General features: G+C 33.3%; 2 protein-coding genes across 2 annotated transcripts; both read right to left on the bottom strand.

The window, feature by feature from the left end:
- Nucleotides 1-10,905: 10,905 nt before the first annotated feature.
- On the bottom strand, nt 10,906-12,297 carry LOC132704409 (juvenile hormone esterase-like). Its single transcript, XM_060674393.1, has 3 exons — nt 12,292-12,297; nt 11,186-11,314; nt 10,906-11,103 (listed from the first exon to the last, which is right to left on the bottom strand). The coding sequence occupies exons 1-3, from the start codon at nt 12,295-12,297 to the stop codon at nt 10,906-10,908; spliced, it is 333 nt and encodes a 110-aa protein (XP_060530376.1).
- Nucleotides 12,298-13,589: 1,292 nt separating this feature from the next.
- LOC132704798 (cocaine esterase-like) lies at nt 13,590-16,394 on the bottom strand. The gene is made up of 9 exons (XM_060675051.1): nt 16,346-16,394; nt 15,913-16,044; nt 15,716-15,859; nt 14,786-15,322; nt 14,596-14,734; nt 14,360-14,532; nt 14,055-14,184; nt 13,870-13,996; nt 13,590-13,816 (listed from the first exon to the last, which is right to left on the bottom strand). The coding sequence occupies exons 1-9, from the start codon at nt 16,391-16,393 to the stop codon at nt 13,630-13,632; spliced, it is 1,617 nt and encodes a 538-aa protein (XP_060531034.1). The 5' UTR covers nt 16,394; the 3' UTR covers nt 13,590-13,629.
- Nucleotides 16,395-19,797: the final 3,403 nt, after the last annotated feature.

The following is a 19,797-nucleotide window of genomic DNA, read 5'->3' on the forward strand; positions in this document are numbered from 1 at the left end:
GATTCTGTGATGTATTATTCGAAGGAAAATTTTCAGGACGTGACTCATTAAGCTAATTGCTCGGCAGTCAGAGCATTTCCTCGAGTTACCTTTTTTGGGAAGTGTCACAAAGGTTGATTGTAACCAATCAGTTGGTATGAGTCTGATTTCATATATTTTAATGAAGAGACATAAGACTGTTTTCCTTTATTATCAAGAAGTTTCAGTATTTCTGAAGGTATTCCATCCGGTCTCGTTGCTTTTTGCCATTTTTATAGTCTTCTTTAATTTTTCTAATGATATCGTAGGGCCCGTTATACAATGTTGCATTTTATTTTCTGACCTGTCGTTACCAAACAGTACTTTTATGTATTCCTCCCGTGTTCTTAGTTTGCGATATTTATAATAAGATTGCCGTTCTTGTCAATTAGTCTATGAGGTATCATGGTGTTTGTGCCTGTTACTTCTTTAATTTGCTTATGCATGTTGAAAGCATCATGTTTCAACTGCAATTCCTCAATCTCCCTGCATCCGTTGAAGAGGTTGTGTTTTTGTTGGTCTTGATTTTTAAATTTCCTTCTTTTATACAATAATACTAAGATGTAGTCGGTCATCCATTTCTGTTTCTTGTAAGTAGGTCCTGTTGCACCAGATGCTGTCTCCTTCACTATACTTTTAAATAGGGTCCAATGATATTCGATATTGTAATCAAGGGATCTTTTCTCAAACTGCTCTTCCATAGTATTTGTCACCATAATGTGATTTTTTTGCAGATACTCTGAATTTAATGTTTGAGGAGGTTGGTGCTTTTTAATTCTCTTCTGGTTGTTTTAAGTCCCCTACAAGGAGGTTATGGTCTGAGGGGACATCTGCTCCGGGCAAAGTTTTGACTTCCTGTAATGAGTTTCCGTAACTTTCATTAATGGTGATATAATCAATCGATTTTTTACTGGTTTTTCAGGAGTATGTTGTTGATGGAGTTGATCCTCGCTACTTTCTGCTGTAGGTGCATTTACTTGAATGAGATTGATGTCAATAGGTTTTGCGTTTAGTTGTACCATAATGACTCTATCAGAGACGTGGCATACCGACTTGACAGATTTCTCAGCTTCTTTTGAAATAATAAACGCAACTCCGTTTACGTGATAGTTACTGTCTTCCCCTCAATAATGGATAGTGTAATCATCAATATTACATTTGCCGGAATATGGCCATCGTATTTCACTAACGCCCAAAATTGATATCTGGAGTCTTTTCATCTCTTGAATAGTATTATAGGACTTTCCAGCTTCGTAAAGGCTGCATAGCTTTCAAGTTCTAATGATATTTGTTACCAAAATTGTTATGGATGTTACCAGAACAAATTTAACAAAAAGGGACTACAACTTTTGTGCACTCAAGGAAATTTCCAAAATTTATGTTACCTCATTGTGCACTCTTGCACAAAAGAAGACGAGCAAACGACAAGTTTAAATGCCCCCTAGCAATTGTTGATAAAAATGGAATAACAGAATCACAAATCAAACAAAATGTACCCTAAAAGAATTGGTGCAACAATATTATATTCTCTCTGAATTGGAATTTTTAAGATGTGGGTCCAAAATATCTATAATATATTATATGAGATTTACGATGGTTTGAAAATAAAAATGTTGAACACTAACAGTTCACGGAAAGAAAGTGTGGAGGGAAAAGCAATTGAGGAGACGGCAACTAGCTTTATATATATTGCTTTACATGTCTATTTCCTAGTCAATGGAAACATTCATATATCTCTCATCTTTAAGTCAGCTAACAACGGTGAAATTAACATTGACATTCCTAAAATGTTGCTTGATTTAAAAAATATTATTGTCGAGAAGCAGCATGGTTTTGTAGAATGGAGATCCATTGTGATTAAGCTATATCCTTACTTCTCGGTTCAGTGTAGCTTCTGGTCTTCCGCATATATATATATATATATATATATATTATATATATATATATATATATATATCATGGTTTTGTAGAATGGAGATCCATTGTGATTAAGCTATATCCTTACTTCTCGGTTCAGTGTAGCTTCTGGTCTTCCGCATATATATATATATATATATATATATATATATATATATATATATATATATATATATATATATATATATATACAGGTATGTATCTGGTTAGTGTGTAGGTGCTACCTAAATATATATATATATATATATATATATATATATATATATATATATATATATATATATATATATATATATATATATATATATATATATATATATATATATATATATATATATATATATATATATATATATATATATATATATATATATATATATATATATATATATATATATATATATATATATATATATATCTATATATATATATATATATATATATATATATATATATATACATATATATATATATATATATACATGGGTATGTATCTGGTTAGTGTGTAGGTGCTACCTAAATGTTGGGATTCGTAGTCAGAATTTAAATCGATTTTTGTGCTTGGATTGTACTGTTCTGTTTTGTTGGATCAGTTTTGGCGTATAGTTTGGTATACCAGTTATCAAGTGCAGATAAAATAGATAGAGGCCAATCAGAAAGAGCTTCTCTAAGCTGTAAATAATGATTAATTACAAAATTGCCGAATAGAAGTGAATGTCTGGATATTGAGATTGATAGGCATTATAATTTTTTTTCCACCTAGGGATCTTGGACGGTTTCCTTTCATTGCATAAAACATTTCAGTAAAAATTTAAGTTCTTTTACGTCTGCAGTGAAGCCTTTGATTTTAAACTAGTCCGTTTATACATTGTTGTTTTTTTATGAGTGGAGGAGATTGAAGTTTACTCCTATCGTTAGTAACTAAATTTGAAAATACTTAATCAATGACATAGAAAAAAATAAATTCCGGTTTATCAGAAATTTCATTCAAAAATAAAAAAATAAAATGTAAAGCATTGCATGTTCAAAAAAAGGTTATTTCACAAATACTTTTATAAATCTTCTGGATTCCTCCTGCGTCAATTTTTGTTCACTCGAACTAGCTAACGTTTCGCCAATCATCCTGTTCCCTTCTTCAGAGCTTGACTGAAACTGGCCCGCATTTTACTCTGTACCTGCTTTTATATTGTTTGAGCGGGTCGATGACAGGTAGAGACCTGAGTCGCGGTTATGATTGTTAGGTTGCTTATAGATTTCTATAGACTCTCGGATTTTTCGTTGGTAGAAGAACTGATTACATGCCAGAATTTTAGTTTTATCGAATAAAATTTTAGGACCGGTTTCGTGATTGTGTTCTGCAACTGCTGATGAGTTTATTTGTCTTAGTCTTAAGGCTCTTTAATGTTCTTGGAGCCTAGTTGATATTTTTCGTTTGCTCTCCGCAATGTTCTCTTTGCCGCATATCCATGGAATGCTGTAATCTCCTGGCATCTCAAATGGAATTTTGTCTTTGAGGATCGAAGATGTTGAAAGATTTTTGGACAAGTGGTAAATCTGGTTTTGAAGTTATATTTCTTTAGAACTTTTGATATGTGGTCAGTGATGTTTTGAATATAAGGAAAGACAACAGTGGCAAGTGTGGGATTCCTTTCGATTTCGTTGCTACTGGAAGGTTGTGGTGAAATGTATTTTGTGATTGAACAATATCTTTAATGTGGAAATTATTAGAGAGAAAAGGTTTTTAAAATTAATGTCATTTTACGAAATTAATTTAGTTGAAATTAATTAATTGATCTATTCATGCGTAAACTATGAATAAATAACTTCTTCGCAAATATTTTATTGAAACAATGCAATTTATATACGAAATAAAGATGACACATAACGCAAAACAAAAATAAAATTTATATATATATATATATATATATATATATATATATATATATATATATATATATATATATATATATATATATATATATATATATATATATATATATATATATATATATATATATATATATATATATATATATATATATATATATATATGAGCCGTGCATTTAATTTACGCATTATTGAGTCACTCATATGCTGAAATATTCCGGGATTATTTCTTATGACAATGCAATTATCCGTTTTCTTGGGCCGTCCTCTCATAAAAAAAATAGACGAAAAGTGTGTTATTATAATAGTATACTTCCGTAATACTTCATTGTTCTAGCTATTTTCGTTTTTAAGATAAAAACAGTGCTTTCCGCCATATCTCACTAACCGTAACTAACCAAAACTATCCTTTATTTTAAACAAAGGAAAGTTTTTCACAATCGTTATGAAACACCTTGTATATTGTATCATAGTCATTATATCCGCCACGTATATATAAATATTGTCAAAGGTGAAAATAATTCAACTAGGCTGTTTGCAATATTACCAAAGCATAGGATTTGGTATTTGGTGATGGATTTTGATTTTCTCTTGTAGCACTTTGATGCAGATTTACGCAAGACATGTTTGTCGTCGATTGTAAGCAATTATAAAGACATTTACCCACTTTTTCATAATTTGCGGTTTTGACAGCGCAAGGCGTTAATACACCCATGCAAATCAACTATACGAGGCGTGTTATCAAGACGTAATACTGGGTTTCAACTTCATTTTGTCGCGTTTCGCGATAATCACATACCGACTCTCGAAAATCGTCGGAATTGCGTGGTTTTATATCGCTGAAAGGTATATAAGAATTTCGATTTCGTTCAACACTTCGATATGTATGGTATGCAAAAAACGGGAGTCACTTTACATTCTATAACACAGGAAAATGGTCTACAGAAAGATACTTTTGTAAATATATAATCACTGTATATAAATGCCTCGCGTTTTTCAAAGCCGAAAGTTTAAGAGTTAAACGCGAGTACAGATTTTTAATTAGAGGCTGCGTATCACATTTCAACCCCTAATTATGGGCACCTAAGGTGTTTGGTTTTAATTATACCTAGCTATGTCTGCGCGACTGTAATTTAATTTCTGGCTTGTCATTTCGTTTAACGGCTGCGGGAATTTTTTTAATTTTCGACCACTAAATATCAGTTACCAACTACCCTTATTAAAATACTTTTCCTTTCACAGGGTAATTAAGATTGAAGGGGAACGTTTTACATTCCAAAGGAGCAAATGAAAGGTGTGAAAAACGTTTTTCCTTTGGGTAGCATTGAAACTACCCACAAGGTACTAAATAAATGCTGCCAAATAGCATATTATGCGACAAGTGTGATAAACGCGATTTTAGTCACGAGTTCGTTTTGGTTACATTATTAAACATCATTAAAAAGAGATATAGAATAGATGTAGATATAGAATAATTATACAGGATCAAGTATTAAAAAACTTATGTAGAAGTAAGAAAAATAGTAATAAATAAAAGTATCTCTCTTACAATACAACTTCATTTTCAAATTATGGTCATTATGTTCAGAGTAGTATGAGTAGGGCGTTATCAGCGTCTCACATTCTTTCTTCTATTCTATCTATTCGAACACATTTGAATTACTCCGAATGATAAACTTTGAAGACCAATAATAATTTTTAGAAAGTCCAGTTTCACAACGCCATGCATTTTCAATATCGAATTTTTGCCAAGAAAAGTAACTAATTTTAAGCACTAAGACACACTGAACTACCTGTCCACCTACTTGCCACTCTCAGAACCCTTAACAATCCCCATATATACACGCTTATGGAATACGGCTGTGACCACTAAGCTATACAGTTCAATAATATAATTTAATATATAATAATTAGTTCAATATAATTTATAAAGAAGTTTATTAATGTGTTGGGACCTATACCGTTTCTATTGCAAGTAGGTTTTGTGTACAGTTTTGCACAACAGCACGATGACATTCACTGAGCGAGGTGAATTGATATCAAAATACCATAAAAAATGCAAAAGTACCGGAAATGTCCAAAGTGCCTCGAGACCGTGAGTAACGAAGCTGACCTTTAAGGGCCAGTTTTACAATTTAGGATTTCTTGAGAAGTTCTGAGTTAAACTGAGGATCTCAATCTAACTGGTGATTTGAGTTCAAGTTAAACTGCAATGTCTAGATTTTCGCAAACTTCACTTATATATTATTTTATGCTGGAGATGTACTTTTTTTATTCTGATGTTCTGACAAGGCGATTAAAAAATGTGATATTTTCTTTTATGTGCGCAGATCACAGCGTTGCTTTTTTGTTCCCAGTAAGATAGGGTTAAAAATATATATGAATGTCTAAAATCTCCGGTTCCTTTCAATTATTATGGAGAAATATTCAATAAAATTGAAATTGTTACAAATTATAAATATACACAAAAACAACTGACAACAACGAATTCAAAAATAAAACAAAGAAAACGTATTTACGAGGTGTGTTCAAAAAGTAAAGTGACTTTTAAGTTTTACCAAGAAGTATGTTAGGGATTACAAATTACAAAAGTCGCTTTACTCTTTGAATACACCACGCATACGACGCCAATGTTGATCCTGGTGACGAATTATGGGTTATGACGTCGAAACTAAAGCCCAGTCAAGATTTTAGTTAGTGTTTTCATTGATTATCGTGATATAGTGCATCAAGAGTTCTTACCACAAGGTCGTACTGTCAATAAAGAATATTACCTTAAAGTTATGACCATTTTCGAGAAGCAATACGAAGAAAACGTCCGGGATTGCGGGAAAACAATTTGTAGATTTTGCATCACGATAACGCACCTGCTCACTCATCGTTGCCTGTGTCTAACTTTTTGGCAAAAAACAAAAGTACAATCATGCCTCAGCCACTTAAGTTGCCTTACTTTTTGAAGACACCTCGTATACACTTTAACACAACTCCAATTTTCGTTAATGCACCATACCTGAACTAAAATTATTTTTGGAAGGGTTGTTTAAAGATATTTGAGAAGAAATAGTATATTATGCAACAAGTGCGGTAATCGGCATTTGACTTACTAGTTTATTTGACACGAGTGGAGCGAGTGTTTAATAAACGAGTGACTTAAAAAGTTTACCGAACATGTTGCATACTATACTTTTTCTACGACCGTTAGTTTTTGGGTACTTTTTCGCAAAACAACACATCACAACATATCTTCGAAAACATCCGATTGCTCCCAAACCCGTACGTAGTAAAGTGACGCTTAGGCATTTTACAGACGGAAGTAGAAAAACATTTTTTTTCGTATTTAGTGCACATTTTTAAGAAGTGTTAAGAACAAAAAACAAATTTTTGTTATGATGTTCTTGATATCTTGATCAGTTTAAAAAAAAACATTTTTTTTTAGTAATTTGATTTGATTGACATTTTTTCAGTTTATTGGACGTATTCAATGCAAAAATAACATACGGGGTCTGACACTTGTGAACAGGTTTCCGTTTCATTAATAATGTTACGATGTTATAGCAAGTTTTTATGAATGATAGCAAATTTGTATATATGTAATACTAATTAACACTCAAGAGGCTGAAAGTTGACAAATTGACAAAGTGACAAATTGATACTAAACGTTTTTGTAAAATGGAAAACTATAACAATTTAATTAAAAAATTAAATATAATAGTGCCAGGTTGAAATTAAAAAAAAAGCAGTGTTTGGTACGATAAAAATAATAAACTAATATGCAAAATCGTAGAATGGGTGATTATAATTATAATCGCAACCCAAAATCTATGTCCCAATATATTTATATCCAGCAGTTTAATTTTGATTGAATAAAAGTGTCAATATTTTATTTTGCATTTCCCTCATAGCTGAATAATACGCAAGAACGCGTAGTTTGCCAAGCTAAATTGACCTAATGTCTTCAAATTTGATATAAATGACACCGTCTGCCGATTAAGACATTTTCTGAAATAGGCGACACGCACAAGAGACATTTTTTGTCGGAAATTTGGCCCGACCTTAGGAAAACGTATCATTTAAGATAATGTTCTCACATTATGTTTCATTTTCAAAATATTTCCTGTTTAAAAAATGGAACACCCACGGACGAGAGTCGGGTTCATCGTTATTTATTATCAATTTCAGCCTTCTTTCTGTGAATTTCGCGGTCTCCTCTGTATAATGGATAACTGGTTTTGCTTCAACCTAAATTCGTAACCAACTGGACTGGATAGCAAAGGAGAAAGAAGAGAGAAGTACTATTCCTATCATTAAGGCCTAAGGCTGTACATCCCAGTAAAATATTTGTTTACGTTTTAATTTTTTTTTGTTAAATGGATCTCTCAAAAACGCACTAAAACCTTATGATTATATCAACCTGAAGGTATGACCAACTGGGGCCATTTGTTGATTAAAAACGTCCAGAAGGGCTATTAGGTATTTCTTTAAGTATAAAGTGGTAACGAATTATTATTAAGGACTATCTAAAACCTATCCATAATAATTTCTATAGAGCTCGAAAACAAGGTGTTCCACCGTAGCAAGGTTCTTGTGTAGAATGTTTGTTTATGAGTCAATTTTGTTAAGTCATGTTTGTTGGATAGATTTTAGTAACGCAGTTAATAATCTTGCACAGTTTTTTGAGGCGAAAAAATGAGACGTACATTTAAGCATTTTTTCAAATTGAAAATTACTAAAAGTAAATAGACCATATCTCGGACACTTTTCCGAATTTCATCATTCACTCCTTGTTTGTTAAAGAGAATTAGTTAATATTTACATTATACCTTTCGAATCCTATGTTGTGTTGTTGTTGTGTTGTCTGGTTGTTAGTATATAAATTTGAAAATTCTTGAAAGGGATTGCGTGGAAAAGTTTATTCATTCTTTTTTCATTGTTAATACTTACATTTCGCGAAGGAGTGTAGATATTGACAAATAGACAGTCTTCATTTTCAACGGATCGGTTGTAGTTTACAGTCAATACAATTGTCCTGCTTGGTCGCATCTCAAATGCCTCACCGTGATTCGGATGGAACCGGAGTCTAATAAATTATGTTAATAACGACCAAATTTTGAATTCGTGTTCTGAAGTCTATCTCTACTGTTAGCGTCAATTTGCTTCTAAAACGTACTGTTAGCGTCAATTTGCTTCTAAAGTTTGAACTGTGTAAAAGATTAACGAGTACTCTAAAAAGTGGGGACCAACAAAAACTGGTATTTTCTTATTTATCTGGAACATTTCGGCAAACTCTTTCCAGGTGTCATGGGGACATGGCGCTATGTATATATTTAATCATTGTTAATTTTTTCGTCGGAAACCGTCAATCAAAAATCATTTTCGATGAAAGATCGGTGTCGTCGATAATAGTCCTGCATCCTAAGCATAATGCAAAAACGATTCTTTCCTTAATAGTTTGATACACTGTAGTGCAATAAGTTTATTTGAACTCGTTATCTTAAAATCACCTGCGGATCCACCCCCTCAAGGATCAGATTCTGAAATACCATAGACAAAATTTTGGGAGTATATTCAATCCATTGTTGAGAATGGTCAGTTATGGATCGACTAGACCGCGAAATGGTATACTATTATTTTGTTATAACTACATTTACTTAACGACGCATTGTTAATTATAGATCAAGGATGTTTGATTGATTTAAATGTAAAGCCAATCTATTAAATCAGTATAATTTTATTAAAGTGTTGGGTGGTTGTTGGTAAATAAATTTTAAAATCCTTTGAAAGGTTTCGGTCCGTATTTATAGAAAACTTCATTCCACATTGCGTACTGGGTAGCCTTTCTATTTGGTTTTGCGTCAAAATTCGATTGTACTTCGGCCTGTTTGATCGTTCGTCTCACAAAAATATCGCTAGTGATTTAGAAAGTTATTTTGTCACGAGGAAAAAATCATTTTTTTTATCAATTTTTAAACATTCTTTTACCTATTCGGTAGCTAAGGAATAAGCTATGAAGCTAGCTAAGATAAGATCGTTCTTATTTCCTGACGTTCATATCACGTATTCCCGGCTTAGTATTTTTTTTACCTCTAACGCTTGTGAAATATTAGTTACAAATGATCTAGATTGGCCCACATACGCTTCTTTGATAATATTTCCAAGTACTATTAAATTGGTTCCTGGAAAAGGTTCTAGGGCAGGAGGAATTAACACCAAAATCATATAATACAGCAACAGCGAGGACCAGATCTAAAAAAATTCCAATTAGAGCGTGACGTTAAGAAATATGTCAAAAAATGACTATTGAAGCCTTTGCCAAGTAATTCAGCAGACATAGTTCCTAGCACTAGCGGAACATGATTAAAATCACTAGATTACAATAGCGGAGAATCTGCAAAACACTTTCTAATCGTCAAAATTACGCGACTCGTTACATAGTGTTCTGAGCAAGCATCTATAGAAATTCGGAGTAGCTGTAAACTGCATTGAATCTTTTATATCTTTTTATACAATAGTACCTTGGGACTAATCTCCTACAACCGGAGGCAGTTACAGGCTTTTTAAAGTGAATTTGAGGACTATACAACAGAGCTCAATTTACCAAAAACTAAAAAAAATAGACAAATTTCTTAGTTTGTAGTATAAAATAACAGCAACTCTCTGCTAACTTTGTTATACGTGTATAATAAAATAGGTCAAATCCTCAACTGACCAAAAGTTTCCTTATATTCAAGAATCCATTTAAAGTCTCGACAGCTTGATTTTGAAGAAGTTTCTTATCTCTTTGGTGGTGTTCTGATCTGCGATGTCGATATTTAATAGCTTGGCTGCCGCGTAAGCATTTGATTTTGGATCAAATTGATACAAACCTACCAGCGAACATCCACTTTCATAGATGGCTGCCCTGTATAATCCTAATCAAACAAATTACTTAAAAGTTTCTTTTATATTGCTTCCACCATATTACCTTGTGACTTTTTGTTCATCAAATGAACTCCAATAGATCCCATCAGCGCTTTAGCCAAATAATGTCACCTTCCTGGGATCACCACCAAAGTAACCTATATTCTGTTACACCCATTTCAAGGCCTAGTCTTTTAATCCGGCATTTCCCAATATCACATCATCTCCTGTTGACAAAAAGCCGTAAATTCCCCACCTGTAGTTAAAAGTCAGAAATATCAAGTCTTCGCTAACAAGCTCGCCGGGTCCGAACTGATAGGTGGCACAACCCGCTTCAAATGCACCCCCGTAGAAATCTAGCATGGCGGGTAATTGGTCTGTAATCTACGATTGAGGACAAAGTTCACGTTTTTCAAGCTACGCATATTGATTTTATTATTTCCTTTGTCGGACACCTAAGACTTACATTTCGCGAAGAAGTGTAGACCAGACAGTATTCATCCTCAATGGATGGGTCGCAGTTTACGGAAATACTGCATTTGCTCGCTTTGGTAGTATCAAGAATGCCTTTCCATGATTCGGTCGAGACTGGGGCCTAATACAATAAATTCTTTTAATAAGCTTTCTGCAGAAGCCTATCGAGAACTATCGCCGTCAACTTCCTAATTTTGGAATGCCATGTGGTGTTGTTTGTACCTGTTTCATACCCTGTACGACAATACGACAATAACCCTATTGGTGGAGATGCGAACGGAACCCCTTCATATTTTCATAATCGGATCTGCACCCTGAATATCAAAGAATACGTGTTTAAAGCTTTTTTTGCGATAGTCTATCCAGGACTCGATTCGGGAGAGTTTCTTTATTCATAAACTGATGTCTTTGCAGCTCTTTTATGCAGCAAGTGTGATAAACGCCATTTTGGTCAAAAATAAAATATGAAATATCAGGCATCATATCGCATTAAAATATCCATGACAACAAACTATTTACCAAAGAAGTGTTAATTGTCAATAAAATCGTTGTTATGAACATTTTTTTGTTATCCATGGTTGTCAAGGCTTCTGTATAGAAAAATTAATGATTGTCATTTACGATAAAATTTAATATCTACTGTCTGTTCAAAGGTTACAGACAATGATAATTATTCAAGAAATGATTTCTACGTTGATTAATATCTATTATTTACTACCATTATGTTCAAACTGAAGTTTCCGTCAAGCTCTGAAGAAGCCAACAGGATGATTGGCGAAACGTCAGTAATTTCGACTAAGCAAAAACCGACGCAGGGGGAATCCAGAAGTTTTGTAAAAAGGATTACAGTAGCCTGTCTAAGTTTCTTAAAAAAAAATGAAGACTGTCTATTTGTCAATGTCTACACTCCTTCGCGAAATGTAAGTATTAACAATGAAAAAAGAATGAATGAACGAATGTATAAATTTTTCCACGCAATCCCTTTCAAGAAATTTCAAATTTACATACTAACAACCAGACAACACAATGAAATTATGTTCATTCAAGAGATTCATACTTGCTCAATAATTAATAATCAACAGTAATTTCCAAAAATACCTTCATCTATTCCTATTTCCACGTTCTCAAAATTTTATATAGTGCATTTCACTGTAGCAGTAAATAACTTGGGAAATATTATTTCTACGACACTGATTTTTCTTCAATTTAAAATTATCTTTCATATCCCCATTGAAGCTTTTAAATGAAAAGTGAACGAAGACTAAATATATAAAAATATACATTTTTGTATCATTTACCAAAATTCTATTGTCATTAAATATTGAAGCATCAGAAGCTTTTGAATACATGTTTATAAAAGTACAATTAAAATGCCATTGATTTTTTGTGACTAAATAATATCATGTCAAACTTTTCGCATGTTCTAATTTGAATCAAATGCCCGAAATGCTTAAAACTCAGTAATCTGATTGATCCCTAAGAGAATTGATATATTAAAAATAATTCAAACACACTAAGTCTATTGGTGCAATAAACGTTGCAAGCACACAGTATATATAACGTTATTTTTAATCCAAAAGTCCACTTTTCAAGGCAAAAAGTCCTAAAATGGTATAGTCGGCATCTATTATGCTTAACGGGCCCAACCCTTCTGTTCGAAATTTTACCACCCATTCCCGCCGATCCAAATAGAACATGCATTTTGTTGTGTTGTGGATAAATGTAATGACCAAATGACCGGTGTAGTTAGAATAACATTAAACAAATGAAGTTTTCCTTATGTTCTATTGAGCTTCGCACAGTATTTAGTACAAACAGTACAGACCGAGTAAAGCCATCCAACAAACCAAATACCAGTAACAGTAAACGATTTGCGCTTTATGGCCATCCGTCTGCCAATCTGTAGAATTATTAAACAATTTTTTTTTAAATAGGCCGATATTTTTTAGTTTTGTTGAGTGGTAGCTGGTATTATCTACGACTATAGCAGACCCAATATTTGCTGGAAGTGGTCTTCACACACATCAAAATTCCTGACTTAATGTTTTACTAATGGTATGTCCTTCACTTACCTAAGGTTCGCCCAGATAATATATATCTATTAATGGTTTCCCTTCGAATCTGTGTAACTTCTCTCAAAAATTATGTTTGCCAGCAGATAATTTTACCCACCCCTATTAAATTAGTTTTTTTTTACGAAATGTTTTTCGGCATTTTTAGAAAGTGCAGTTTTATTAATCCGTTTCTCAACAACAAAATTACCTTTGTCGCACTCAAATGTACAGGTAATACTTTTGGTGTATTGTAAATAAATGTAGTAGATTTTATAATTAGTTTTCTAGCTGTAAATAGGACAAAAACATTGATAGCCAAGGTGAGGTTAAACAAAAATCCAATTGGGATTAAAGACTTTTTTTTAGTAAATCTCTCGAAAAATCAGAATCCTATAAACGGCTGTTGCCCGTATGTGTAGTAAACTTTGTTCCACATTGCCATTTCATTTGTCTTTTTACCGGGCTTGATCTCAAGAGTCGTATCTATATCCAGGTAAGGAATATTTGAACCCGAAACTTGAGGCCACGTTATATTGAGGAGAGGATCCGACTCATCCGGTGTGGGATTCCTAAAAATATAAACGTAAAGAATTACAGAAACAGAAGTAAAAACGCAACCCACAGTGTCTTCGCGAAATTGGTCCATAATCTGGTCATTCTGCTTCTAGTTAGAAGCTCCTCGTCTGTGGTTAACGGAAAGATATCAAACAAATAAAGCACGTCCTCTCCATGACCTATTTTTCCAGCGCCTTAAAACAAAAAAGATTTGCTTATTTCTGTAGATGTTGATAATTATTTTCTAGGTACCTTCAACAGTGGCATGTATATGAGTTAATGTTCCAGAGAAAGAAAACTGGTAAAAGTATACAGGAGAATAATTGGATTGAAGTTCAGCTTGTTTGAGAGACGATCTTACAAACAAATTGTCGCTGGTAAACTGAAAATTATTTAAGCCATATAAAACGCTAATAGTTTGACCTTTGCACTAACAGTGCTCCTAAACATTTGATAATACATTACATACAAGAATGGATACTTAGGAGGATACTTAGTTTTAATAGGAACACATATTTGCTTCGTGTGAAATAATTTCCATCACTAAGTGAGATTACCTCAACAAAAGATGCCAAATTCAATAGAAATGACTGGTTGGTATATGCCTGTTTGATTAATTCTCCAACTTCGGTTAAATCAGTACCCGGCAAAGGATTTAATCTTGTGGGTATTAAATACTGCGGGTTCAAATCATAAGCAAGGGCAGCGACGATTAATTCCGGCAGTAAAACTAAAATGTGATTAATTTAATACTTTTTAACCTAAATTAAATATATGCACAGCAATTACGCACTTCCGTAAAACGTAAGTGATTCGCCGGAAGTTGTTCCCATCAGTAGAGGTACTTGGTTAAAGTTTCCCGACTCGATCAATCCGAACTGACGATCCGTTATATATGCATCATCGTCTTCAACTTCTATTACCGGGCCCGCCTACAATAGCGAATTCTTCGAGGATGTACATTAAATTTACCATGCACTTACTTGGGAGTTTGCGCTGAAAGCATTACTCAACACATCAGCTGGTTGACTCTGCAGGAAATTTCTGATTTCCTCGCTGTTTTCGGAAATAGATGAGTTTATAGATCTGGCGACGTCGTAAGCAACTTGCTTCGGATCTGATTGAGACGTTAGTGCCGAGCTCGTCAAAGAACAACCGCTCTGGCAAATCGCTGCTCTATATAATCCTGCCGATTTCTTGTTCGCAATATGTGCTCCGACTGACATGCCACCTGCGCTCACACCAAATATTGTCACTTTTTCTGGATCGCCACCAAAATATTCAATGTTTTTCTGCGTCCACTTCATCGCTAATAGTTGGTCCTTGAGTCCAGCGTTACCCAAAATTACGCTATCATTGGTACTTAAGAAACCGTACAGACCAAGACGGTAATTGAATGTAACCACAATAACGTCTTCGGTTACGAGAGGATGAGGATCCCCCGAGAAGATATCAGTGGAACATCCGGTTGTAAATCCGCCCCCATATATCCAGAACATTACTGGTAATTTCTCTGTAATCTAATAAACATAAACCTTGACGTCAAACAGCAAAATTATATATGATTTATTTGAATTTATTGAATTCCTAAATTAAATACCAATAATGAAAAAAAAGTAATTAACAATTACCATGCAGCAAAAATAGATAAACGGAGACAGAATACCCTCTTATATTAAAACTTAAACTAATCGTAATAATAATTAAAATGTTTCAACTTAGTATTTCTGCAAACTAAGCTATAATTTCACAATTGAAACGTGTTGGATTTCCTTTTGAAAGTGCAATGTTAATTTTTAGTGTGTACATTATTTCACCATAAAAGTCCAGCACGATAATCGTCAAACTGTACTAATTTCTATAGTGAATGTGACATTGATTATTTAATTTCTACTTTCTGTTCAAGAACTCACATTTCTCGCAGGCGTGTAGACATTAATATAAAGACAATCCTCACTTTCTGCCGGCCCACTTAGAGAAAAACTCGTCGATATGCAACAATCTTTCGCTTCAGTAGCGTCTAGAATTCCGTCCCATGGCGCGTTTGGCACTGGAGCCTGTAATTTTTTTTTCCAAATCTATAGAGAGTGGACCAATTTTAATAATTTACCTGAAACCTCAAATTTCCTAAAGGAGGAATTGCAAACGGAATACCGCGATAAGCATAGTAGGTATAGTTTTCGGTTGTGGTTTCGTATCCACGAATTGTGCCATCCGGAAGATCGATCAAAAGATCTGCGTGCTGAAAAGAAGAAATTGATATTATATAAACGTGCCTATATATGAGTGTCGGTCGTCTGCAAAATAATAGGTCACTCGCTACTTATCATATTTCCCTAAGAATTGAGAAATTTTAACTACATAACTCCGATAACCAACAAATAAATGATTAGAAAGCTACACACCAAATAAGCAGCAATAATTCAAAATAACTATTACGCTTGATAAGTCCCTGACAGTGAGTCTAGTCTTGAGATATATAAGAAAACAGTTACTTAGTTTTACAGAATAAAAAATACAAATATTGCTTTTAAATTACTCACCACAAATGATATTAATAATACGCCTAACAGAAGTTGTTTATGCATCATGACTTTATCTGTTTTGAGGTTTCGTTTAAGATCTTCAATATTTATACAAATCTGCGATGCTTGAAAATGATAAAGGGCTTATCTATTTAAAATACCCTCTTATATTTTAAGTGAATCATCACGTATCACAATGCTAAACTGGCTGAACAGATGGCTGCTCGATACGCACCTTACAGATTAGCCATTAATGTTATTGCTAGATATAAATCTAGCAAAATATATAAATCTATATAAATCCAGCAAAATTCGATGCTAACGGATATTTTTGAAAAATTGGTTTATGCGACTTATTTTTAGTTGGATTAGAGCAAACTTGGAGACACAGTTGGCAATTGGTTAGCTAGGAACAAAATTAAAAGTAAACATACTATCAACCAGGTAGCCCAGATATTTTACCAAGACTATCAAGTAATTCCTAAGCAGTTGGTCTGTATGTCACTCTGACCCAAAGCATATATTGTGACTGCTTGGTATAGCTAGTTGCGTCTAGTTTACACCCAGCAGGTGAAAACGTGTTCGATAGGCCTTCACATGAGGTCATCTTATTGTATATTATTTTTTATCTATATGCTCGGGTTGGAATTAAATTGGACATTGGCCCAAGTAAATATTTGAATTAAAATTCCTATAAATAATAAGATGTTATCTTTGTCTATCATCAATCAGCGATGAAGGTTGTTAAGGACCTAGTAATCTTTGTAAACTTTGGACCGCCGTATTTATTGAATATTAGATTTATGGATCTGGTGTATAAGTGAGTTTTTTAAATTTAAATTTTTAAAAGAATTATTGCAATTTTTAAACAAAAGTTTAAGAATGAGGCCTTATGTTTTTTCGGACAGTTTGTTAGTATTGCCTAGAACTACATAGCACTATATATCCAAAGTGGAGCTTGGAAGACATTGTTTGTGTCTACAGAGTTAGATTTTGACAAATAAGTATAATCAAACATATAATATTTCATGGATTATAAGAAAAATACTCTGGAAAACGTACTTAATATTCAGCAGGTATATTCAATGAGCAAATTCTGTGCCCTTTCTGATCTCCACCGCGATGTCATTCCTGCATAGTAAATGTCTGACAAAAAAGTGATAATCGAAAAACATTAAATATTAATAAAGTTGATGCCGTAGTGCTAACTTAACTATGAAGTTTGCGTTTTCCACACCATACAGAAATAACTCCGAGATCGCCCAGAAACCCAAACAAAAAATCTACATTTTAGGTTTAAGTCTCGCCCATTATTACATGTTTTATTGAGATTATGAAATTATGTAATGGTGTACTTCAGTGGAGCTGCATTTAAAATGAGCTGTTCGGCGGGTACTCGCATTAAAATGGGAACAACAAAATACAGGTAATATTTGATCAAAGTGTTGCTGGAATATCTCTTTTAAAGAAACGTTTTTCAAGATCACATGTAAAGATAACTACAGTTATCCTTTCTAACTGAGAAATTTGGTCAGTGCCAACCTATTAAGTGCCTTTATTACAGATGAAAACTCTACCGATGATGCAAAATACTTCTTGCAAAGTCACCCTATTGAAACTTTAAGTAGTGTTTCTAATACCAATAGTTTTTGATAGGTACGCACACACCCAAAAGTTTCACACAACCGTAAGGAATAATTGCAGGATTGACCTTTCAAGTATTTGTAAACGTCAGTAACAATTGCCTTCAATGCCCACTTGAAAACAGAAACTGAATAGTGTTTTCTCCAATGAATCATTTAGTTGGTTGACGACTTGACTGAGCAGATTATATGAATGTGAGTATACATTATTGTAATAGATTATCTAAGTTGCGTTGCAAGTCGAAAATGATTATGCTTATGTACCTCAGCTTCCGTTCCCACTACTGGAATCTTGAGATTTCAATCAAGTTCCACTTAATATTATTAACCCTATCTGCAGAGTCCCCTACTGGTGCGGTAATACATTTTTGATTTCAGTGTCACCCATTTAATTCCACCGTGTGAGAGCTGAATCTTACAATTCATGTAAATTAAGCCTAATTCAATAAAGAATTTAAGCTTTCCATTTTTTCAAACGACCTCGGAAGTAAACACTCCTCCTGCATTGCTCCTGTTTTGCTTCAATTGAATCTGTCTGAAAATGCGAAACGCCTGCGAGGCAGAATCAATAGCCGAAGCAGAAGAATTCAAAAAGAAGCGAATGTTATGATGGCAGATCTATCGGATTCATTGAATTCTTGACCACCGCCAATGTTGGAGGAGTGAAATTCGGCTATCGCATTTTTCATTACGGATCGAGGACAACAACAGAAGTACAAAATCATAATTAATCACTTGCAAAATAACCCGGATAACTGACCCTATTTGGTAATTCTCTAAGCAATTTGAATAGATTTATTGCATCAGTTATATCCCTGACGATTTTGATTTAAGACTTTGGTGGTTCGTTTTTTCCTTTTAAGACAATAAGTTATAGTTTTGGTTAGTTTCAACATTTTATTGCATCAGAAAAGAGTTCTTCAATTTTTGTATTTTTGGGGCACTCTGTATTATATGTAAAATATATTTTTTAATAATGAAATAGAAAGGCTACCGAATCTGCAATTCGGAACAAAATTCACGATACGTACTGAATTAAATCTTTTAAAAGATAAACCGTAGAACTTAAAATTGATATTGATTACTTACAGGGCCGCCAAGTAGTTGCTTCTAAGAATATATTAAATATAAAGAAAGGTTGGCAAAGGCCACTTTAGTCAGGAGTTTGGTTTGGTACGAATAGAGTGTCTAAACGAGCAACTGAAGAAGTTTATCAGCTGGCGTCAGTAACAAAGCTGTCATATCAAAGGAGTAGAAAAAATCTGTAATAAAAATATGTAGCGACATAGAAAATATATCTTACTTAATAACAATAACAATTCAACAGTATTTTTAGTTGTCCTAATTTGTAGGTTGCAACGAATTTCATAAAAGACACTGGGCTTTCGCTTATAGCAACAACGCAAGCGATGTTGATTACCTCCTTAAGAGATAAATTTTAATTTTAAACAATTTCATTGCAAGTAATATACCAGTTCGGAGAATATTCCTAACCCACCGTAATGCGTTTCTAATTGCTGACTGCCATTTTTGTAACGTTTTTTTTTTACCAATGGTGAATTTTCCTATAATAATATGGCCATATAGAGCTCAGAAACTAATTGTCTTTGCTGGCGTTTGTTTACATGTTATATTTCTGATATTAGAAAATCAGTTTTCATTCACATAAGAATGTTAAATAGATCATCAGATCGTTAGCTGATTTAAAACGAATTAACTGCGAACTGCTGGTATATATGCTAATAATACATGCATTTGGGAAACCAACATAAAAATAGTGAGGAGGAGCATTCAATATGTCACGATTTAGTTGGTGATAGTTGGGGG

This window comes from Cylas formicarius, unplaced genomic scaffold (genome assembly GCF_029955315.1).
Source record: "Cylas formicarius isolate icCylForm1 unplaced genomic scaffold, icCylForm1.1 PGA_scaffold_7__23_contigs__length_41026272, whole genome shotgun sequence".
NCBI lineage: Eukaryota > Metazoa > Arthropoda > Insecta > Coleoptera > Brentidae > Cylas > Cylas formicarius.